General features: G+C 40.6%; 1 protein-coding gene and 1 pseudogene across 11 annotated transcripts in view; both read right to left on the bottom strand.

Annotated features, from left to right (window-relative positions):
* Positions 1 to 1,009: 1,009 nt before the first annotated feature.
* On the bottom strand, positions 1,010 to 6,017 carry LOC140627445 (protein archease pseudogene; annotated as a pseudogene).
* ZNF41 (zinc finger protein 41) overlaps positions 1,010 to 24,688 on the bottom strand; it is a 45,049-nt gene continuing 21,370 nt past the window's right edge. For 10 of the 11 annotated variants that reach the window (XM_072815727.1, XM_072815726.1, XM_072815734.1 and 7 more), the window contains 3 exons: positions 13,991 to 14,117; positions 13,412 to 13,507; positions 1,010 to 8,091 (listed from right to left, as the gene is read on the bottom strand). In XM_072815727.1, coding sequence (XP_072671828.1) covers positions 6,062 to 8,091; positions 13,412 to 13,507; positions 13,991 to 14,117 — 2,253 coding nt within the window. In that variant the 3' untranslated portion in view covers positions 1,010 to 6,061. Of the gene's footprint in view, positions 8,092 to 12,754; positions 12,829 to 13,411; positions 13,508 to 13,990; positions 14,118 to 24,688 lie in introns of those variants that run through there. The other variant, XM_072815736.1, reaches the window with a different exon arrangement.

Here is a 24,688-nt window from a genome sequence, read left to right as displayed (position 1 = left end):
CAACATAATGAAGTGTGGGGTCTTTGGTTCATGAAGCTTGGCTTCTTGGGGGTTGGAAACTGAAATCAGCCATGTGAACAGTCAACCATGCCTATATGATGGAACCCCTTGAAGACTCTGGACACCAAGGCTTGAGTGGGTTTCCCTTGTTGGCAATATTCCATGCCATTGTCACATAGCAATGCGATGAGAGTAATATCTTGATTCTGTGGGGAGAGGACAACTGGAATCTCTTCCTTCCAACTGGAAGCTTACCTTCTAGGACTCTGTTATATTCACTTCTTCCCTTGACTGATTTTAATTTCTATCCTCTAGCTGTAATAAAATGTAACCATGAGTATTAACAGCATTCAGTGAGTTCTGAGAGTCTAACCAGCGAATTATTAAAACTGAGGGTGGTCTTGGTGACCCTTGAACTTGCTATTGCTGTCCTAAGTGAGGACAGTCTTGTGTGAGGGCTGTTTCCACGAACTTCTGCACAAGATAAACATATAAACATCAACTGACTTTCCATATACTAGTAATTAACAATAAGAAGTTTAAATCAAAGGGGCACCTGGCCGGCTCAGTCTGTGGAGCATGTGACTCTTGATCTCAGGGATGTGGGTTCAAGTCCTACATTGGGTGTAGAGATTACTTAAAAAAAAGAAATTAAAAAGAAAAACCAATATTACACAATAAAGTGTAAACAAGACAACAACAAGTTAAAAAAGCATCAAAAATATGAAAGACTTAGGGAATCATTTGTCAGATGTGAAAGACCTGTATATTGAAAACTACAAATGTAATAAAATGTAACAATATTAAAGAATACTTAGAGAAATGGAGAGATATATCTTATTTATGAGTCAGAAAACAATATTGTTAAGATTTCAGTTATCCTCACATTGATCTATAGATTCAAACTAATCCCAATAAAAACCATGGCATTTTTGTTGTTGTTGAAATGGACAAACTTATTCTACAATTCATATAGAAATGTAAAGGACCTAGAATAGGCAAAACAAACTCTGAAAAAGAAACAGCTTTATTGAGGTATAATTTACATTCTATATTTAAATTTTACAGTTCAATGACTTTTTTTAAACAAAAAAGTTTATTCTTAAATGTACAACAGTTCATTCTAGCTATAAGTGGCAATAGATGTTATGGCAGGGAATCCAGATGTTTAAAAAGGAATGGAATTAAGGATCACCTCAATGACCTTTATTAAATTTACCTAGTTGTGAAACCATCACCACAATCAAGTTCTAGAACATTTATATCACCCCAATAAGATTTCTGTACTAATTTACAGTAATGATCATTCCTATTTTCAGCCCCCAGTTAACCAATAATCTACAGATCTTTATAGATTTTTCTGGAAATTCCATATAAATACAATATACGAATATAATACTTGATCTCTTTTGTCTTGCTTCTTTCACTTAGCACATTTTTGAGGTTCATCAATGTTGTATTATTTATTAGTATTTACTACTTTTTATTGCTGAGTGCACTACATTTTGTGTATCCATTTGCTAGTTAATGGACATTTGGATTGTCTCTACTTTTTGCCTTGTGTAAATAATGCTGTTACAAATAAGTGCAAGTGTTTGTGTGAACACATGTTACATATCTTTTGGGTAGATAGTAGGGGTGACATCTCTGGGTCTTATGGTAAATTTATGATCAACTTTTAAGGAAACTGCCACTTTGGAAAAGTGGCTATACCACTTTGAAGCATTTACACCAGAAATGTATGCAAGTTCCTAATTTCCATATCTTTGCCAACATTTGTTGTGGTTGTCTTTTTTATTATAGCCATTTTACTGCATGTAAAGTGGTATTTCATTGTGGTTTTCATTAGAATTTCCCTAATGACCAATGATGTTGGGCATCTCTTTATTTGCTTACTTGCACTATGTCTTTGGTGAAATGTCTCTTCAAGTCTTTTGCCCATTTTTATTTAATTTTAATTTTTTTTAAAGTCAATCTTTTTTTTAAAGATTTTATTTATTTATTCATGAGAGACGCAGAGAGATAGAGAGAGAGAGAGAAGCACAGACACAGGCAGAGGGAGAAGCAGGCTCCATGCAGGGAGCCTGACATGGGACTCGATCCTAGATCTCCAGTATCACACCCTGGGCTGAAAGCAGCGCTAAACCACTGAGCCACCTGGGTTGCCCTTTTGCCCATTTTTAAAATGAGTTGTCTCTTTTTATTGAGTTGTAAGAGTTCTTTATGTATACCATATACAAGTCCTTTATCAGACATAGGATTTACAAATGTTTTCTCCTAGTCTGTGTTTTGTCTTTTAATTTTCTTACTGGTGTCTTTTGAAGCACAAGTCTTTTTGAGTTTTGGTTTAAGTTGTTTATTATTTTTTCTCCTAATGGATCATGCTCTTGGTGTCCTAAGAATTTCTTGCCTAAAACAAGGTCACAGAGTTTCTTGTGTTTTCTGCTAAAATTTTTATAGTTTTAGCTTTTACATTTATGTCTATGATCCATTTTGAGTTGTTAGAATGGTGTGAAGATTTAAATTTATCTTTTTTTGCATGTGAATATCCAATTATCCCTGCACCAAATGTTGAAGGGCTTTTCTTTCCTCATTGAATTGCCTTCACACTTTTGTGAAAAAAAATGTTTACCATAAGTATGAGGGTTTATTACTGGACTCTATTCTATTCTGTTGATCTATGTATCAATCCCCATGCCAGTAGCATACTGTCGCAATTACTGTAGTTTTGTAATAATTTTGAAATTGGTAGGTAAATGTCCTTCTACTTTGGCAAATTCCTTTTTGCTATTCTTGATCCTTTCTACCTCTCTCTATATTTTGAGGATTAGTTGATCAGTTTTGGGGGAAGGAAGACTGCTGAATGTTTGATAAAATTGTATTGAATCTGTAGGGCATGTGATTTTTCTTCTTCAGTTTGTTAATATGATTACATTGACTGATTTTTTAAAAAGATTTTATTTATTTATTCATGAGAGACACAGAGAGAGAGAGGCAGAGACACTGGCAGAGGGAGAAGCAGGCTCCATGCAGGGAGCCCGACATGGGACTTGATTCCGGGTCTCCGGAATCACGCCCTGGGCTGAAGGTGGCGCTAAACCGCTGAGCCACTCAGGCTGCCCACATTGACTGATTTTTGAATGTTGAAGCAGCCTTGCATCACGGAATAAACCTCCCTTGGTCATGATGTAGAATTCTTTTATATGTTGCTAGATTCAATTTGCTAATATTTTGTTGAAGGTTTTTTCACATCTTAAATTCATGAAGAATATTGGTCTGTAGTTTTTTGGTTGTTGTTATGTATTAGTATGGCTTAAGTATCAGGGTAATACTGGCCTCACAGACTTGGGAGTGTGCTCCTTCTTCCTCTATTTTTTGAAAGATTTTATTGAATTTTGATATTATTTCTCCTATAAATGTTTAATGCAATTAACCAGTTAAGCCACCTGGCTTTAGTCTTTTTTGTATGGGAAGATTTAAATTTACTAATTGCTTACTACTGTAATATAAATGGTGCAGGCATGTGAGGACCATGCCTGGGTGTCAGATCTCAGATATCAGTTAACTGTCTTGGGGAGCTACTATGGTGGGATTGGAAGATAAGAAATAATAACTAAAATCACACTGCAATCACTATATAGTAACCATAACAGATATATATATATATATATATAGATATATACACACACACACACATACATACATATACACACATACATACATAGATATACATTCATATACATATATATGCAAGATTTAAATGTATCTTTTCGTGTGTGTATATATACATGCACATACACACACACACACACACATATATATATATACACACACACACAAATATATATATGGGCTAAAGTAAAAAAGATGGAAAATACCAAGTGTTGGCAAGAATGTGGAGCAACCAGAACTCATATACTATGCTGCTGGGAGTGTATATTGGTATAGACACTTTGGAAAACTAGTTTTATAAACTGAAGCTGAGCATATCGATACTGTATGACTTGGCAAATCAAATCCTAGATATATGCCAAACAGAAATTCATAAGTATATTCATTAATATATAGGTACTAAAATATTTATAGCACCACTATTCCTAATAGCCAGAAGCTGCAGACAACCCAAATGTCCATCAACAGTGGAATAAACATATTGTAGCATATTCGCACAATGGAACATAACATGACAATAAGAATGAATTGTCTACAACTGCATTCAATAAAATGGATGAACCTCACATTTACAATGTGAATGAAAGAACTAAAGATTATATTACTAAAATATGAAATATAATTGTTTGACTTAATTTATTTAAATTACCAAACAGACAAAACTAATCTATGCTGTTAGAAGTCAGGATAGTGTTTATCTTGGAGGTTGAGGGGCAAGGCCTGGAAGGGAGCACAGGGAATGCTTCTGGAGTGTTGGGTGTTTTGTTTCTTGATCTGAGTATGTTCAATTTGTGAGAGTTCATTGAGCTGTTTGCTTATATCTGCATTTTTTTGTATGCAGTATATGTTAATAAAAAGGTTTAAAAATAAAACTGTATGCTAGAAAACCCCTTTTCTTATGAGTATCATGAAAAACATTTAAGGGAAAATGAGAAAGTATCTATATATCAGTGCTTTAAAATAAAGCAGTGCTCTTTCTAGAGAAGTCTTCCAGTTATTCAACTATAATCATATCTTAAACTAACCAAATACAGTGCAACATGATTTTATCCCATAGCAATCTACACAATACTACTCTAATGTGCATGTAGAAAATGAACGTATTTCACCAAATTGAAAGAAAACCAAAATCAAAATGTTATGTATTGAAATCCAATTTATCAACCACTCCTTTTCAAAAAGGAATCCCAAGGAAAGCAGAAGCTTCAGTGGATGAGACCAGAAGTCCAGTGTGTTGTGGCTCAGTTCCATTGTTTTAGGGTTAGTTACAAAGGGGATAATAAGTCTATGGTGTTCAGCTTACATAAATAATAGCTTTGGGGTACAGGTTAGAAGGTATGCAAACCTTTTTTTAAATTTTTATTTATTTATGATAGTCACACACACACACACAGAGAGGCAGAGACATAGGCAGAGGGAGAAGCAGGCTCCATGCACTGGGAGCCCGACGTGGGATTCAATCCCGGGTCTCCAGGATCGTGCCCTGGGCCAAAGGCAGGCGCCAAACCGCTGCGCCACCCAGGGATCCCTGCAAACCTTTTTTGAATGTGAATCACCTGCTGCCACAGCTTGTAATTAATGAGGGAACAACTGCCACCCTTAGATGTCTGTAAGGTTTAATAACTGTATTATTCCTGTAACATCGGCTATGGCTATCAGTTATGTCTGATTTGCCAATGCATAAAGTCATTTTAAACTTAAAGTGATACTTCAAGTTTAAAAATTCAATTTCATTTTTTAAAAATATATTGTGGTGAAGGGAAAAGAAAGAATAGTTCCTCATGGCAATCTTTTCTGTATCTTAAATGTCAATGATCACAAAAACTTCTGGCTTCTACTCACAGATCTGCATTCCTGAATAGGTTTTTGCCTTGACTTTGTTGCTCTGCAGGTGTTTGGACAATGAAAACTCTTCTCCCCACCCTAGAAATTTGAAGGAAAAAAAAGGTGGCCAAAATATTGAGGACTTTGACATCCCAGGGTATGAAGAACAAATCAGTGCTGAATTTATAGAGTCCTTTATCTAAAAAGTGAAACAGAGATTACAAGTCATCCTCTGGGGTCTCTATCTCTACCATTTGTAAGAGCTTGAGGGTCTCTGTGTGAATCATGCAACCAAACAGGACTATTGCTCAAATGCCTTATCAGTGTCTCCCTATGCATATAATTGCATGTCAACTGTGGTGATGCAGGTACTTTTTTTTCCAATTGACTGAAGGATGCTACTTGGCTTTGTTTGCCTTCTGTTCACTTAAGCTGTAGTTTGCCATAACATACCTATTTCCCCCTGCACAGTGATTGCAGCATCCGGCACCCCCTTCCCCACTACGAGACATCTGATGCATACCCAGTTGTGAGTTCCAGCTGAAGGCTTTTTCAGCTAATGGCTTTATAATTTTTCTCCACTATGAGTTTTCTGGTGTTTAATGAGATTTGATCTGTCAGTGAAGGCCTTCTGACATTCTGTACAAGCATAGGGTTTCTTTCCTGTATGAATAATCTGATGCATACTTAATGTTGCTTTCTGGATGAAGGCTTTTCCACATTTATTGCATTCATAGTGTCTTTCTCCAGTATGAGATTTCTGATGGATGGTGAGGCGGGACTTCCAGGTAAAGGTTTTTCCACAGTCACTGCATTTATAGGGTTTCTCTCTAGTATGGATTTTCTGGTGTGTTATAAGATTTGACCTGTCAGTGAAGGCCTTTCCACATTCAGCACATATATTGGGTTTCTCTCCTGTGTGAATCTTCTGATGTACACGGAGTTGTGACTTCTTAGTAAAACATTTCCCACAGTCACTGCATTCATAAGGCTTCTCTCCAGTATGAATTCTATGATGTGCAATGAAGTGTGATTTCTGGATGAAGGCCTTCCCACATTCAGGACAAACGTAGGGTTTCTCTCCTGTATGGATTCTCTGATGTACACTTAGTGTTGATTTTTGGATAAAGGCTTTCCCACATTCATTGCATTCATAGTGTCTCTCTCCAATATGAGATTTCTGATGTATTTTGAGGCGTGACTTCCATATGAAGGCTTTTCCACAGCCATTGCATTTATAGGGTTTCTCTCCAGTATGAGTTTTCTGGTGTTTAATGAGATTTGACTGGTCACTGAAAGCCTTTCCACATTCAGCACACATATAGGGTTTCTCTCCAGTATGAGTTTTCTGATGTGTAGTGAGGTTTGTCCTATGAGTAAAGACCTTTCCGCATTCTGTACATATATAGGGTTTTTCTCCTGTGTGAATTCTTTGATGCACATGGAGTTGTGACTTCTTAGTGAACGATTTTCCACACTCACTGCATTCATAAGGTTTTTCACCGGTATGGATTCTCTGATGTGTATTGAAATGTGATTTCTGGATGAAGGCCTTCCCACATTCGGTACATACATAGGGTTTCTCTCCTGTGTGAATTCTCTGATGCATTCTAAGTGCTGATTTTCTTGTGAACGCTTTCCCACATTCACTGCATGCATAGTGTTTCTCTCCGGTATGAGTTTTCTGATGTATATTAAGGTCTGAATTCTGGGAGAAGCCTCTTCCACATTCACTGCATTCATACGGTTTTTCTCCTGTATGAATTCTCATATGTCTAAAGAGATATGATCTGTGGAAAAAGGCTTTTCCACATTCACTGCATTTATAGGGTTTCTGCCCTGTATGAATTTTCTGATGTGTAATGAGGTTTGACTTGAGAGTAAAGGCCTTCCCACACTGAGTACATATATAGGGTTTATCTCCTGTATAAACACTTTGAGGTACATTAATCTGTGGCTTTTGAATGAGGACTTTGTCACTTTTATGGCAATCATGGGATTTTTCCTCAGCATGAATTCTCTGATGCTCAAAGAGATGTGACTTCTGGGGGAAGCTTTTTACACACTCAGTACATACATACAGTTGCTCCCCAGTCTGAATTTTCTGATGGTGGATGAGAACTTGTTTGTTGCCAAGATGTTTTTCACATTGATTAATTTCACAGGAATTTGCTCCTATATTAGCATTCTCAGTAGAGGAAGAGCTATGGGCAAGATTATCATTTCCAAAAATCTTATCAAGCTTCTTTGTTACACTGCTTTTATTGTGATTATGTAAGTTTAAAGTATGCTTCAGACTCTTTCCAAATGTGTCATAGTTATGGAGTCTTTTAATTGAAGGAACAACCTTGGTACTCACATGAATTATTTTTTCAATATTTTTATATTCATAGCCCCTCTCCTTAATCAGTACTCTCACATGACTTAAAGGGTTGTTTTGGCTTTCTTGAGATCTCTCTAGCTGGTTATTATTTTGCCACAATTCTTCTAAAATGGAACATAATGGATTTTTTCCTATGGATTGACCAAATTTCTCACAGTGGAACAAAACTTTTCCAGGAATTCTCTGTTGTTGCATTTCCCCAACATCCTCATCTACAAAGAAAAAGAACTAAGTGAAAATGATGCAAAGGACAATTAGCAGAGGGTAGGGGGTACATGTAGTTCAGATAAGAACATAGAAGTGGAAGAGTTCATATGACAATAATGAAAATAGTAATAATGTAGTAATACAAAATTCATCTAAAGCACTTACTATATACAAAATAATTACATACCATTTATGATGCACCAGGTACCATTCCAAGTGCTTTACAGCTCATTTAATCCCCACTGAACCCTAAGAGGTAGCCATCATTACCAATCACATTTCACAGATGAGAAAATGGAAGCACAGAGGTTATGTAACTTGCTGAAGATCAAATTGCTAAATAAGGGCAGCCCGGGTGGCTCAGCAGTTTAGCGCCACCTTCGGCCCAGGGTGTGATCCTGGAGACCCGGGATCGAGTCCATTGTCGGGCTCCCTGCATGGAGCCTGCTTCTCCCTCTGCCTGTGTACTTTGCCTCTCTCTCTCCCTGTGTGTTTCTCATGAATAAATAAATAAAATCTTAAAAAAAAACCCAAATTGCTAAATAAGTGAGGGAGACAGAATTTGAATCCTGGGGACTCATATCCACTATGTAGGAGGTCTGGAGAGTGAGTCTAACCAGAAGGAGAAACTGAAGTCTGTTAAAGGGAATCCTAGCATGGAAGAAATATTTCAGGTTATATGTCTTTGTCACTTATCAGCTCTAAACCTTTCTAATCTCTTTGCTTTCTCTTGCTTTTCCATCTGAACCATATGAGCACCAACATTAAATTTATGTGGCCCAAAGACCCATTCCTCTATAGCTATGGGAAGCACCGTGGCAACATTAGCCATCCAAATAGTAAATAGGTATCTGTGCTCCAACTCTATAGCCAGCTGCAAGTTTTCCCTGGTCCCAGGGATATATGTTTTCAACAAGTGTCAAATAGGAGAGGGAAAGCCATCTATGCAGAAACTGCAAGCCATCCACTGAAAACTATTTGCATTTGCCTCTTCTTTTATACTACTAGAATGTAGCTGGGCTTACATTTACCAGCCTCACTTTGTTTTCGCCAGTGAACTATGAGTAGAAGTGATATGTGCAGCTGCCAGGTTGGCCCTTAAGACAGTGGGCAAAATTCTTCCCCTCTCTCTTTCCCACTGGACTCAACAATGACCCAACATTAACCATGCAGCTAAGAGCAATGCCCTAGGAGATGGCAAAACAATGACTTGGAACATGGTCCCTGAATGACCCATCGTGATCAGAGTTGACTTGTTGAATGAATCCATTTACCTCAGAATTCTGATATAAGAGAGAATATACATTTATACTAGGCCTGTTATTTTGATCCTCTGCATATTTGGAATGTATTATCCTTGATATTAGCTCTAACTTCAGTATACTTCTAGGGAGGTTATACCTGCTATGAATTTATAAAGCAGAGATGGTACTACTCATATCGATACTTAATTTGGCACAGTTTTCTTTTGTAACACAAAGGCTGAAATTGTTAACGTTTCATGCAGCTGTCTTCCCTTTCCAAATATAATCTATGGTCCTTTGAATTCCCCTGAGCAGACATTTGAAAAATACTTCTGAAAGAGAGCAAAATATCCTCTCTGCCTAACTCCTCAAATTCAAGAAATTTAAGTCTACCAAATATTTTCCATGCTTTGCTTCAGAAAACTGAAGAATAAATGTGCCAGGTATCAACATATTGCCTCTCAACTCTAAATTCACTCCTCTTTGTCTGCTCTACAAAAATGGATCTGAGTCTCTTTAAATATGTTTTTTTTCCCTTTGCCATCTGTCATGATGTTGAGGCTTTTCAGCACAGGTGATGGAGAAACTGCAGGAGGACGGGGTTTTGCTTCTTGGTTCTGGTGGACTCACTTAGCAGGTTCCTCCAGCAAGGGCAGCTTGTCTGGTACCAGGCTCCTGCAGTGCAGGTGGCTTCGCCAACACTGGGCTTCTGATGTACACGCAGCTTCCCAGGCACCCAGGTCTTGCAGTGTGGATGGCTTCTCTAGACCTCAGCTCCTACAGTGTGGATGACTTTTCTAGCACCCAACTCCTGCAGCTCATACAGCTTTCCAAGCACCCAGCTCCTACAGTCCTAGTAGCTTCTCCAGCTCCAGGCTTCTGCACTGTATTGCAGCCAGCAGCACTCAGCAGCTTACCCTGGCACCCCTCTCAGATGATGTGTAGACTACCTCTAGTGAGAAGCTTCACCATGATCAGCTTTCTCTGGAACCCCAGAGGGCAGATTTCCAGCAGGTTCTGCCAGCAGAGGACCACAGTAACTCTTCTTCCATGCTCTGAGCTGTGGCTGGGTCCTTCAATAAGATCTGGATTCATCCCTGGGAACAGGGGAGGCTTTTCCTTGGGTGCTCCATCAAAGTCCTAGAGGTACTGACTATTTCTTTTATCCGCTATTCCTTTATTCTTTAGATTTCTCTTTATTTTTACTAGCTAATCTCTTGTCACTTCAATCTCATCATAGCTAATAATGTTTTATGTTATGCTTTCCCTGTTCAAATTTGTATGTAGTTTCTCTCTCTTGATCAGCCCCTGATTTCTTTTTTTTTAAATTTTTATTTATTTATGATAGAGACAGACAGAGAGAGAGAGAGAGAGAGAGAGAGGCAGAGACATAGGCAGAGGGAGAAGCAAGCTCCATGCACCGGGAGCCCGACGTGGGATTCAATCCCGGGTCTCCAGGATCGCGCCCTGGGTCAAAGGCAGGCGCCAAACCGCTGCGCCACCCAGGGATCCCTCAGTCCCTGATTTCTATAACAAGAAATGGGCTCTGAATTCTGGGAACCTTCTAAAGAGAATGAGGTAAAAGCCTCAGTTACCACATAGTCTAAAATCTGTGTTTTTTTTTTTCTGAGTTCCTGTGGAAAGAAAGGCAAGAAAAAGGAAAGAACCACATATGCTGGAGTAACTGAGCCATTTCATGGAACACCAAAATCTGATTACCAGGTGAAAATGTATCATCTGAATAGACAGAGCACAGAATATTAAAGAGTCAGATTCATGGTGAACACTACTAAATGTGGTAGACATCAAGAAAATGTTAAAAATGCACAGCCAAAGCAACAATCAACAAAATGAAAAAGCAATCTACGTAAGGGGAGAAGATATTTGCACATCATGTATCTGATAAGGAGTTAAAATCCAAATTATCTAAAGAACCCATACAACTCAATAGCACAAAATAAGCAAACCAATTAAAAAGTGGGTAGAGGAATTGGATAAATAGTTTTCCAAAGAATACATGCAAATGGTTACTGAAAGTGAACTAATAAAAAGAATGAAAAAAAAATGGAATCAGCAAGTTCAATCAGGAATAAAATCATCATAGTCCAGGCATAAGAAAATATGGAGCTGGTTTTAGGTGATATTACTGGGAACTAAGAAGATGAACTGAGAACTGAAAATGATATTTACAAAAATGGAAAAGCACTAGGAACTAGAGGGTGACTAATTTTAAAAAAAGGCTGAAAGATTTAAGAAGCACTGACAGATTGTGACAGAATTTGGAAGGTGGGAAGGCTAAGTGTGAGATGATGATTCCAATTTCCAACGTACTGAGGGTCAAGAGAAACATCTCATGGGAACTTTCTGGGTAGTTAAATCTAGCACTAAAGTGAAAACCAGACTGGAGATGTCAACAGCAGAGTCATCAGAATTCAGTATGGATGGGGCAGCTGGGTGGCTCAGCGGTTTAGCGACACCTTTGGTCCAGGGCCTGATCCTGGAGACCTAGGATGGAGTCCCACATCGGGCTCCCTGCATGAAGCCTGCTTCTCCCTCTGCCTGTGTCTCTGCCTCTCTTTCTCTCTCTCTCTCTCTCTCTGTGTCTCTCATGAATGAATAAATAAAATCTTAAAAAAAAAGAATTCAGTATGGATGAATCTTTGCATGTATACAAAGAAAAGATTGGTGAACAGTAGACAGGGTCCCTAGGGCAGACTCATTGTAGGGGGCAAGGAGGAGGAGAAGGCTGGAAAGAAGGACAAGTAATAAATTGTATACAAAGCAGTATGAAACAGACAGGAAACTCAAGTGAAACAAGGGGAACACGAACAAGGTCACTCATAGAAGAAAACTCAAAGAGACCACAACAGGTCCGTAATGAAAGGCTGAAACTAGGTATAGGAGAAATGCAAAAAAGAAGAAAAAATATCATACCACTTCATACTGATTATTGGCTAAAAAATGAGAAACTTTGGTTCTATTAATTGTTGGCAGAAACTCTAGGAAAGCAAGAACCTTTGTGCATTATGGTTAGTATAGATTCATGCAAATCTGAGAATAATATGGTGGTGCTCAAATTCAGGATAAAAATATGCAATGGTTAGGCAAATCCCCTCTTCTATAAACATTCCTAAGAAATTCTCACCCTCCCAAATGTCCCCAAAGGGAACATTTCTGTAGAAATCTATCATAGAATTGTTCATATTAGCTGGGATTTTGTATTAGCAACAACCTTAGGTTCCACCCCTGGGTGAATGGTTAAGTAAGATGTGGTGCTGACACACTGTGGAATAGTATGCAGCAATTTGAAGGAATGAAGCCAGATGTACACGCTGTAATTCAGACAGACCTTACGAATGAGGGAAAAAAGGAATAGAATTAGACATGTGGCACCGTATAACTTATATATAATAAAGATACCTACTCATAAACCAATACTTCAGGCTTTAAAGGAATACTACACAAATTCACAGATCAAACACAGTAGCTCAGCTGCCCCTGGGAGGAGGTATAAGGAATGAAAGGGAAGAAATTTTAAAATAACTGAATGTACAAGGAAAGAATCTAAGATAAAGGGGGTGAGAGTGGAGTAGGAAGAATAAAAAGGTCTTAGATAAGATAGGGTGGTATATATGTGATCCAGAGTACAGAGACTAGAGGCAGCTCTTCTGTCAAAAAGCCAAACAATGAAGACAATTGCAAAAGTCATACTCGGGGGCAGCCTGGGTGGCTCAGCGGTTTAGTGCCAGCCTTCAGCCCAGGGCCTGATCCTAGAGACCCAGGATCGAGTCCCATATCAGGCTCCCTGCATGGAGCCTGCTTCTCCCTCTGCCTGTGTCTCTGCCTCTCTCTCTCTCTGTGTCTCTCATGAATAAATAAATAAAATCTTTAAAAAAAAGTCATACTCAGAGAGATCATTTAGGTATCAAAGGAGCTTCTGTCAACTATCTCCAATAAACTACAGAAGTTTAGAACTTTCAAGGGCAGGTTATCTTCATAGCCTTTCAAAGGTATCAGCCTCTTCTAGAAAAAGTGAGATTTACTTCCATGTCCCCCATCTGCCTGAGTCACACTCACTCACCCAAACAGCTCTGATGTGGGGTTTTTGTCTCCAAAATCCATGGCTCCTCTCCTTGTTCCAACTTGAAGATGACCTCTGGTTTGGGAACCTGGTACCCTGTTAACAGGAGATGACACAGGATTGGGTTGAGCTACTTGGATTTCAGGGGACTTTCTTTTCTTTTTCTTTTTTTTTTTTTTTAAAGATTTTATTCATTTATTCATGAGAGACACAGAGAGAGAGAGGCAGACACAGACAGAGGGAGAAGCAGGCTCCATGCAGGGAGCCCGATGCGGAACTCGATCCCCAGTCTCCAGTCTCCAGGATCACGCCCTGGGCCGAAGGTGGCGCTAAACCACTGAGCCACCCGGGCTGCCCTTCAGGGGACTTTCAATGGCATTTCCATTTGCTCTTCAGAAAAGTAATCACATTTCACTGGGAACAGAGTAATAATAATTGTGCTGAAAAGGGACTGAAGAATCTTGGACAAATAAAGGATGACACCATCACACACTTAAGATGTTCCAGGACACCCAGCAGCTGAGAATGGAAATAGCCACACTGAGGCCTCTGGCAGACACACAGGGCAGCTGTGCTTACCCACTGAGCACAAATGGCTGTAATTCTCCAGTGTCACATCCCGGTACAGTCGTCTCTGAGCAGAGTCCAGGTGCTGCCACTCCTCTCTGCTGAAGTCCACGGTCACATCCTCGAATGACATGGAGATCTGTAACAACACAATCCTGTTCAAGGTGACATGGTCAGCACTGGGGGGTTGGAAGAAAGATAAATAGGAAGCTGTTTTTGACGTTTGCCATAATGTAGTACATAGGGTTTTCACTCAGTACCTGGTTTTGTATTTCATCTTGTGAGAGAAAAAAACTTATTGAAGTATCTTGACATTCATTGTGTTTGTAATACATTCAATCACTTATTTGTTCAATCATTCTTTTGCAAAAATGAGGATTAAAATAGTCTCTCTTTAAGTTCTCTAGTTAATGTAGGAACTACATATATTAACTGGTTGATTATGTGCCAGGCTATGGCAATATAGTATTGAATAAAATAGAATTGAATAAAAAGAAACATATAGGGAAATGGCAAAACAATAGAGCCTTTAAAAACAATACAGAAAATTCGTTCCTGGGTTTTGGCACCCCCAAAAAACACAGACCAAAGATAATATAGACAAACACCTTCATGATCTCAGATTAGGAAAATAATTCTCAAACAAGATGCAAAAAACATTAACCATAAAGAAAAAGATTGATGTCTGGCTACAGTAAATTTTAAAAATTCTATTTATTTAAAAGACAGCATTATATGGGCAGCCCAGGTGGCCCAGAGGTTTAGCGCCGCCTTCAGCCCAGGGCGTGATCCTGGAGACCCAGGATCGAGTACCACGTCAGGCTCCCTGCATAGAGCCTGCTTCTCTCTCTCTCTCTCTCTCTCTCTCTAATAAATAAATACAACCTTAAAAAAGACAGCATTATAAGAGAAGAAAATGAAAGCCACAGGATAGAAGACATTTGTAACAGATATTACTGTTGAAGGGTTCATATCTAGAGGTTGTAAAGAACTCTTACAAATCAATGAGAAGAAAGGAGACCAAGTAGAAAAGACATGATTCTCTCTATTTCTGCTGCTACGTACAGCTAAAACCCCTGCACATTATATATGAAACAAAGCTAAGAACATTCTGTCAGCTGGAGAGAGGGAGGTAAACCCATGATCCTCAGAACCTGAGGAATGACACAGTGGTGATTTCCCGGAGTTTCTTTTTTCTTTTTTTTAAATTGTATTTATTTATTTGAGAGGAAGAGAGAGAAAGAGAAAGAACACAAGAGCAGGGGAGGGAGAAGTAGACTCCCCATGAGCAGAGACCTGAATGCAGGGCTCAATTCCAGGACCCTGGGATCATGACCTGAGCTGAAGGCAGATGCTTAACTGACTGAGCCACCCAGGCACCTCAGCTGGTAATTTTTTTAAGATTTTATTTATTTATTCATGACACACACACACACACACACACACACACACACAAAGAGAAAGAGAGAGAGAGAGAGAGAGAGAGAGAGAGAGAGAGAGAGGCAGAGACACAGGCAGAGGGAGAAGCAGGCTCCATGCAGGGAGCCCGACGTGGGACTTGATCCCAGGTCTCCAGGATCAAGCCCTGGGCTGAAGGCGGCGCTAAACCGCTGAGCCACCCGGACTGCCCTTCCCGGAGTTTTCTTTTTTGCCACACATATCTTGAACTAGGTGCTCAAGAAATTGGCAACCTAAAATGCCAACTGGCACAGACAGAAACAGCCCCAGAAAGCCCACTTTCATTAGTTTAAGTACCAGGAAGAAGGCAACATAGCAAGAGAGAAAAACTTAGATGATACTGCCCTGTTCCAGCCAAGCATCATAGAAAAAAACTGTGCTCTTACTCCCATTCCCATCAGCAATGGCTGAATGGGGAGCCTAGATTTTCATACCAGTCTGGGAGTAATGAGACCTCTCTCCCACAGTGTCAGTTTAGCCTGTGTGGGGATTCTCCATTTCTAGCAGAACAGTGTCAGAGGAGGCCTGTTAAACACAAGATTGAAACAATATTCAGAGTCTTAGAGTTCCCAAAATATCCAGGACATAACTGAGAATCAGGCATCATGTGAAGAAGCAGAAAAATCTCAACTGGAATGAGAAAAGACAATCAAGAGACACCAACATTGAGATAACACAGATGTTAGAGTTATCTGACAAGAATTTTAAAGAATTTTAAAGCAACTATCATAAAAATATTTCAATCTACTCAAATGTTTTAAATATTTTATTTATTTATACATTAGAGACACACCGAGAGAGGCAGAGACATAGGCGGAGGGAGAAGCAGGCTCCCTGTGGGGATTCTGATGCAGAATTCTATCCTAGGACCCTGGGATCATGACCTGAGCCAAAGGCAGACACTCAACCACTGACCCATCCAGGTGCCCCATACTCCAAAGAAATTTGAAAGTAGAAAGTTTTAGCAAAGAGAGAAAAGATATGAAGGTGAATTGAATGGAAACTTTAGAACTGAAGAATACAATGACTGAACATTTAAAAGTCCACTGTGGGCTCAAGAGCAGAATAGAGAGAACAGAGGAAAGAATCCGAGAACTTGACAATGGAACAATGGAAATGATCCAATATGAACAGAAAGAAAACTGGCTGGGGAAAAAAAAGAGCCAAGCCTCAGGGACCTATGAGACTATAACAGAAGATCTGGCATTTGTGTCATCAGAGTCCCAGAAGGAGAGGAGAAAGAGTATGGGCTGAAAAAGTATTTGGAGACACTGACTGAAATTTTCTCGAATTTGGCAAAAATATCAACATAGAGTTTTAAGAAGCTGAGCAAACCCCAAAAGGATAAATCAAAGAAATCTACACCAAGACATGTTATAATCAAACTTAAGAAAACAAAAGACAAAAAAAAATATATATATATATATATATCTCCTCAAGAGAAATGGAAACATATGGCTATGTAAAAACATGTACACATATGTTGACAGCAGCATTACTCATAATAGCTAAAAGGTAGAAACCACCCCAGTGTACATCAGCTGACAAATGGGTAAATAAAATGTGACACATCTATACAATGGAATATTACTGAGCCATAAAAAGTAATGAAGTAGGGATGCCTGTGTGGCTCATCCCCGTGTTACACATGGTATAACATGTATACATACAACATGATACACCTCTTCCCTGTCTGTATCTACATACAAATATACCCAGGCATATGGACTGGCAACTCCATACTTATTCATCAGGTTATAATCTATTACTATCATTATTTATTTTGCTACTCAGATTGTCCCAGATTTGGCCAGAGGGAGCTCCTTGAAACATGATGCTGAGTGAAAGAAGCCAGACACAAAGATCACAGGTTATATGATTCCATCCAGAATAGTGAAATCTATAGAGACAGAAAGTATATTAGTGGTTGCTTAGGGTTAGGAGGAGGCAGGGAACAGGCGGAGGGTGGGGAGGAGTGATGGCTAAAGGAAATGGGGCTTCTTTTTGAGGTGATGAAAATGTTGTCAGATTGATTGTGGTGGTGGTTGCTCATATCCATAAATATAAAAAACACTGAACTGTACACTTTAAATGGGTAAATTGTATGATATGTAAATTATATCTCAGTAAAGCTGTTATTAAGAAAGGAGAAATGCAAAGGAAATCAAGCTATCCTCAGATAAAGGAAAACTAAAAAAATATGTTGCTAGCAGACCTACCCTAAGTGAATGGCTAATGGAAGTTCTATAAACAGAATGGAGATAGGGAAGCCTGGGTGGCTCAGCAGTTGAGCGTCTGCCTTCAGCCCAGGGCATGATCCTGGAGACCCGGGATCGAGTCCCACATCGGGCTCCCTGCATGGAGCCTGCTTCTCCCTCTGCCTGTGTTTCTACCTCTCTGTGTGTCTCTCATGAATAAATAAATAAAATCTTAAAAAACAACAAAAAAACCCAGAATGGAGACAATAAGAGAAGGAATCTTGGAACATCAGGAAAGAAGAAAATGGAAAAAACAAAAATATGAGTAAACACAATAGACATGCCTTCTCCTCTCTTTCTCCTCTAAACTATGTTTGAAGGTTGAAGCAAAAAAGTCTAACATTGTCTGTTGTGGATTTCCATGTATGTAGGGGAAATATTTAAGACAATAGTATTATAATATAAACTGGTGAGGGTAAAGGGATTTAAAGGTAGCAAAGTTTTCTATACTTCACTCTAACTGGTAAAATGTCAACACCAGTAGGCTTATTTGGTGATGGAATTGTTCTGTATCTATATTATTACCCAGGAATCGATACATGAATGGCAGAGAAGTACACACACACTGTAGCAATGTCAGTTTCCTGTTTGTGATAATGTACTCTAGCCATGCAGTATGTAACCACTGGCAGAAACTGGGTAAAGGGTTAACATGAGACCTCTCTATACCATCTTTGCAACTCCCAGTAAATCTAAAATTCCAGAACCCCGGGATCACGACCCCAGCTGAAGGCAGATGCTTAACCACCCAGGCGCCCCCCAAAATAAAAAGTTTTAGCAAGCTACCAGTTTTATCCTCAGAAGGACTGGAGTAATGGGCACACCAGAAATGATCAGAGTGGTATCAAAAAGAGGCATTCATTTCTTCCCTATCAGCCTGCCTACCTACAAACCTATCAACCTATCACATGTACTGGGGACTCACTGCTTTATTCAATGGGTTATCCTCTATGGCTATCATTATTTATTTTCCCAAATTGTCCCAAATTTGGCCAGAGAGAGTTCCTTCAAGGTGGCTCCTGTGTTCTTTCCTCATGCCCCCATCTTTTGAGCACTTTTTTACTTTCCAGCACAATGAATTCTTCCAGGATCATTTTGTACTCTCTGCTCTACCCCTGGAGTTGGTCATTTCCCCAAGAAGCTCTAGTTCCTATTAGTGACTACTGACAAATCAAGGTGCACTCATTGTGCCTGGCATGTAATTGTACTTTCAGCAGTCAGAGCGAGGGATGTTTTTCCTTACCATAGAATGCCCAGCTAATCAATGTGGAAGAAATGATGGGATTAGAAAAATGTCATTAGGGAGACAGTGCTGTAATTAATTGTTACAGGCAAGAATCATCACTGGATGCTAAAAGCAGTGAACAAAAGCATGAGAAATAGGATATTTACATAGCCTCAAAGTATCTCCCCACAAAATAGTTATTAATTACATAGGGAAAGACAGTCATGTTGCAGTAGTTGACAGATGCCATCTTAGTCATGGTGATCAAAGTTAATATCAATAAAGGATAAATTGATACTGAGTGACTACTGACATGAAGCAGTGAGAACAACACAGCATTGTTTCTGTGATATTCCTGAGAAAAAAAGGAATAACCTAAGTTGAATTATGAGGAAGCAAGAGACAAATCCAAGTTGAGGGACATTCTTCCAAAGGGTCCATGTAATGAAAGTCAAGAGAAGGCTGAGGCACTGTTCCAGATTAAAGACTAAAGGGAAATGATAAGTAAATGCAATACATGAACCTGGATTGCATCCTGGATCAGGGGAAAATGCTATAAATGACCTTCTTGTGACAATTAGGGAAACTGTATATTACACATTGTATATTAGATAATTACACAACACGTGGTATGTTAGTATTATAACAATGTGAAGTTTCTGGATTCTGAAAACTGTACTGTGGTAACAGAAGAGCATGTCCTCGTTCTTAAGAGAGACACATTGAAGTATTTAGGAGTAAACGGGAACAGTGTCTGCAAATTGCTCTCAAATGGTTCAGAAAATAGTTTTAAATGTAGCTGTGTTTATACACATATACACATACAAACACATGCATAAATCAAGAACAGAATGAAAGCAAATGTGGCAAAATGTTAACAGGTGATTTTTTTTAAAAAAGATTTTATTTATCCATTCATGAAAGACAGAGAGAGAGAGAGAGAGAGAGAGAGAGAGGCAGAGACACTGACACTGGCAGAGAGAGAAGCAGGCTCCATGCAGGAACCCGATGTGGGACCCGATTCCGGGTCTCTAGGATCACGCCCTGGGCCGAAGGCGGTGCTAAACTGCTGAGCCACCGGGGCTGCTCAACAGGTGATTTTTGGATGAAGGGCATACATAGTTCTTTGTGATGTTTTTGTAACTTCTCTCTAATTTTAAAATTATTTCAAAACAATCAAAAGTAAAAAAAAAAAAGCGTTGGAATTCTTGGTAGAACATTTAGGTGAATATTTGTTTATTAGGCCTTGGGGTGGGTGAGGATTTCCTAAACAAGTGGGAAAACGAGTGGGAAAAGGTACTGAGTATCAAAGAAAAGATCTAATGATTTGACTTCGAGGAAATGAGGCCTCCTTCCCCTTGTTAGTGAATGTTCAGGGGCACCAAGCATGAAGGGAACTCATAGTACCTTCTCCACCACCAGCAACTCCTGGAGGCAGCTCCACAAGCACTGGCCCATGCCCAGCACATCTCCAACCACCAGCTCTCCTGAGCATAGCCCTGAGGGCTGCTGAGAGGAGCACCTCCACTTGAGCCCCTAGCAACACACCTGACCTATGCCCCCTTCATCACCCAGTCAACCAGGAGGTCAGGCTTGAGGGAAGCTCTCATTCTGACTGTCTGTCCTCCTGACCAGCTTGCCAGTTACCCCAGGATAGACCAGCAGGTGTGTGGGTCACCCAGTGGGGACGAACCACAGGGGGGTGGGGGGCAGGACCGGAGTGGCTATTTACCATCCAGGATGAAAGAATGAAAATATTCCATCATTTGACATCATTAAACATTTTATCACCTCCAGTGGCCCAAGCTGGTGGACAAAAGACCATTCTCATCTGTCTCTCTCTCCCTAGGAGTCACTAAAGCCATGTTCTCAGGGAAAGTACACAAAGACCGTGACAGGCATTATCAGCATTAACAGATACAAGATGAATATATACAAGGTTACTGCCCACAGATGCCCCTCTTTGATCCCTTTTCCCACAAAAAAAAAAAAAAATAGAAGCTTTGGGAGGGGGATTTTGGCACTAGAAATCTGGGTAGAAAGTTGCTAATACACACTCACCCAGATTCCAGCCTCACCTGCCACATATGAGAAGGTTGGATTTTCTGGCCCATTTCTACCATTGGAAGATGGCATGTGTGCCTACCACCACCAGGATCCTTACAAGGACTGCCTCATTCTAGGTGAGGATCCCCATTCTAGCTCCTCACGGCTCTCCAGTGACTCACACAGCACTGTCTCCCTTCAGGGTCATCTGAGCCAGCACACTATGTGCTTTTGTCCCCGAGGTGTGCTGGGATACTAGGATTGACCACACACTATCCATTGTGTCCCTGGCCATCTGCTCTGTCCCATCCTGCAGTCGGCTTAGGGCTCAGTATTCCCACTTCTGGGCTGCCCTTACTCCTGCCCAGGAACACTTCTACATCACCCCCTGTGATATGATCCTGCCCTTTTACACCCTGTCCTAGCCTTGAAGGGCTTCCATGGTGCTTACTAGGATGGCTGAAAGTGTGCAATGAGTTCTTGGCTCACTGTGCCCTCCCAACCCCCCGCCAGAGGTCAGATACCCAGCTTCTTTGTATGTTTGCCCTTGGCTGGTTGCCCTGATCTTTCCTGCTCCCTCTGACTGTTCTCCGTACCCCTATGCTCCTCCTTCTTGCTTTCCTGTTTACCCAGGCCACTCCTGTCCCTTACTTCTCCTTGTTGCTCCCTCTGCTGGTCCTTATTTCTTGTGTATAGTCCCCATAGTACTCTTCCTTGGTCTGTTTACTGTTCCATCTAAATGTTGCTTGCTCCTTCTGAGTGCCCCCTGGTCTCTTTCCTGAGTGTCCCTGGGTTCCTCTAACTGTTCCACACCTATTTCTCCTTCCCTTTGACTGCTCTCTGGTGTCTCTGAGTGTCCTGTGTTTCCTTTGACAGTTTTCCCTCTAGCTGATCCTTAATCTGTGGCACCGTTCTGATTGTGCTCTAGTCCATCTGGCTGTTCCCTGGTCCTGACAAGCTTTCCTTATTCCTTCCAGTTGACACAGACTGACTGTCCTTTGAGTCCCCTGACTGCTGTCCCATCCCAATTCTTCCCTGTGCATTTCTAAGACACCCTCACTTAATACTCCTGCATTTGGTTTCAGGGAAATCCATGCTTTGCAGAGAGCTGGTCAACCCGGCCGACCTGGCTCCTAGCCTACGCTCTTGACCACCAGTCTGCTAGTTCTGTACACTCCACTGTGCTTGATTATGCACTCTCACCTTCTCCATCACTTACATCATGTCTATTTGCTGGATCCTCTGGTTGTTTCCTGGGTAGGGTGACCAATTATCTCGTTTGCCCAGGACATTTCCTATTTTTGCACTGAAGTCCCACATCCCAAGAAACCCCTGTCACCCCAGTCCAGGGCACTCCAGTTGTTCCTCAACCTCTCCTCAGCTTCTGCAACTTACCCCCAGTGCCTGTTACATGGGGCCTCTGGCTGCTAACTAGCTTCAGGAATGGATATTATGCCTTCCAGCTGTTCTCTGGTCCCTCTAGCTGTTCTCTGGTCAGTCAGGCTGCTCTCCAACACCAGAAAAACTTTTAATGCTCTTTTTATTTTCCCCTAGCCCTTTGGTTAGCTCCTGGGATGTCTAGTAGACGCTCAGTGCCAAGTACAACTTTGCAGTTCCCTCTGGCTGTTCTCTGACCTCAGAGACTATTCCTTGTTCCATATGGCTCCTGATGTCCTCAGCTACTCCTCAACCTGAGAGGCCTTTCTCTGTCTTTCCAACTGTCCCATGGGTCTGTCTCCTCCTCACCCCTCCACCTGTTCTACAGCCTCAGCAGCTGGTCCTTGCTTCCTCTGGCTGCTATCCATCCCCTTCCCATTCGTTCCTATTTTTTGGTCCCCCATTACCTCTACCTTTCCCTATCCCCTCAGATTCTTCCCTAAATCCTGGTGCCTTGTGAAGTTGCTTGTCCCAAGGCTCCTGCCCAGAACACCAAACCTATCTGCTGTTCCCATTTTAGCCAAATCTTCTGTTTTCTCATCTCTCTGGATATTACCTGGTCCCTCTGCCTTCTGGTCCCTCCTATTTTGAGATCCCTCTGTTGTTCTTGGATCTGCTGGCTTTTCCCTATTTTCCACTTCCCCAGCCCCTGATGACTATTTCCTGGTCTCTCTGATGCCCTTGGCTTCTGGGCTTCTGTCTCCCGTTACATCAGTTCCATTGCACTCTCATCTGTCCCCTGGGCCCCTTGGCTATCCTCCATCTCCAGTAAGTGCACCATGGTCCCTTCAGCTGTTCCTCAGCCCTCTTTCTCTTACTGACCCTTCTGCCTATTTTCCAGCTTCAGCTACTATTTCCTGGTCCTGCTGGCTATTCCCTACCCCTCGGGACATTTTTATTTGTTCCTTGGTATCTCTGTCCATTCCTTGCTCCCTGACATCTAATGAAAAAACCAAAAACCTAACAAACAAATAAGCGAATAAATAACATTCAACAGGACCATTTCCATTTCTTCTTGCAAAGGTGTAGAGGTCTGTGGCTGGGAAGGAAAAGATGAATGGAGAAATATGCCTTGTAGAGGCCAGAATCTAGAATTTCCCACACACTGGCTGGGCAGGAGGCCACCTGCAGAAAGAATGGGGAGAACCACGTTGTTGTGGCCCCAAACTGTGGGTCTGTGATTGATATGATGCAGCAGAGCCTCAACACTTCCATAGGTGGAAGTGCACTATGGAAGTGGCTAGGCAGCCATTCGTTTACCATTCAATCCCCTTATACCTTTGACACAAATATAATCTCAGTGACTTAGGCAAAAAGATTTCAGCGCAGGAATTTTACCAAAGCAGTGTTAATCACAACAGAAACACCCTAAATGCACATACAGTGGATTGGTTAAATTAATTAAAGTTTATCCAAAGGATGTAATGGTGTGTGCTATGTGTATATGAAGAAAAAAATATTTAATGCCTAGAAAATCATTATAAACTGTCAAATTAAAAAGGAGGCAACCAAATACTGTGAATTCCATTTTTAAGCTTGACTTATAGGGCAGCCCGGGTGGCTCAGCGGTTTAGCACTGCCTTCAGCCTAGGGTGTGATCCTGGAGACCCGGGATCGAGTCCCATGCCGGGCTCCCTGCATGGAGCCTGTTCTCCCTCTGCCCATGTTTCTGCCTCTCTCTCTCTCTCTCATGAATAAATAAATTCAAAAAATCTTTAAAAAAAGATTAAAAAAATAAACTTGACCTATAGAATGTATATGTATATGGTACGTATGCACACCCACAGCCCCACACTTATGCCCACATACGTGCACGCATGCACATACAAAGGAAAAATCAACTGAAAGGAAAAAATAACTAAATTAACAATGGTTAATTTGGGGTAATGCTGGTATTACAAATAATGTTTTATTCTCTTCTACTTGTTTACCTGCATTTTCTAACTTTTTAATGAAAGGATGAAATAAGAAAAATCAAAATAATTTTTAAAGTTTAATATTATCCTAACGACCACATGACCCTGAGTCCCTGTGACAAGGAGCCCATCCCAGAGGTGACAGTATCCATAGGAAGGTCTGAAGAAGGGAGCTGTCAGGCAAGATCTGGCTCTCTCATTGTCTTCCCTTGTTTACAGATTCTCAGGGGGAACTTTTACTTATTTTTATATTTTAAAACATTTTATTTATTTATTTGAGAGAGAGGGAGAAAGCACAAGTGGGGCAGGAAGGGACAGAGGAAGAAGGATAAGCAGAGGGAGGAGGAGACTCCCTGTTGAAAAGGGAGCC

Source organism: Canis lupus, chromosome X (assembly GCF_048164855.1).
Source record: "Canis lupus baileyi chromosome X, mCanLup2.hap1, whole genome shotgun sequence".
NCBI lineage: Eukaryota > Metazoa > Chordata > Mammalia > Carnivora > Canidae > Canis > Canis lupus.
Note: the sequence above shows the minus strand (reverse complement) of the source record. Positions and strands in the feature narration are given on the sequence as shown.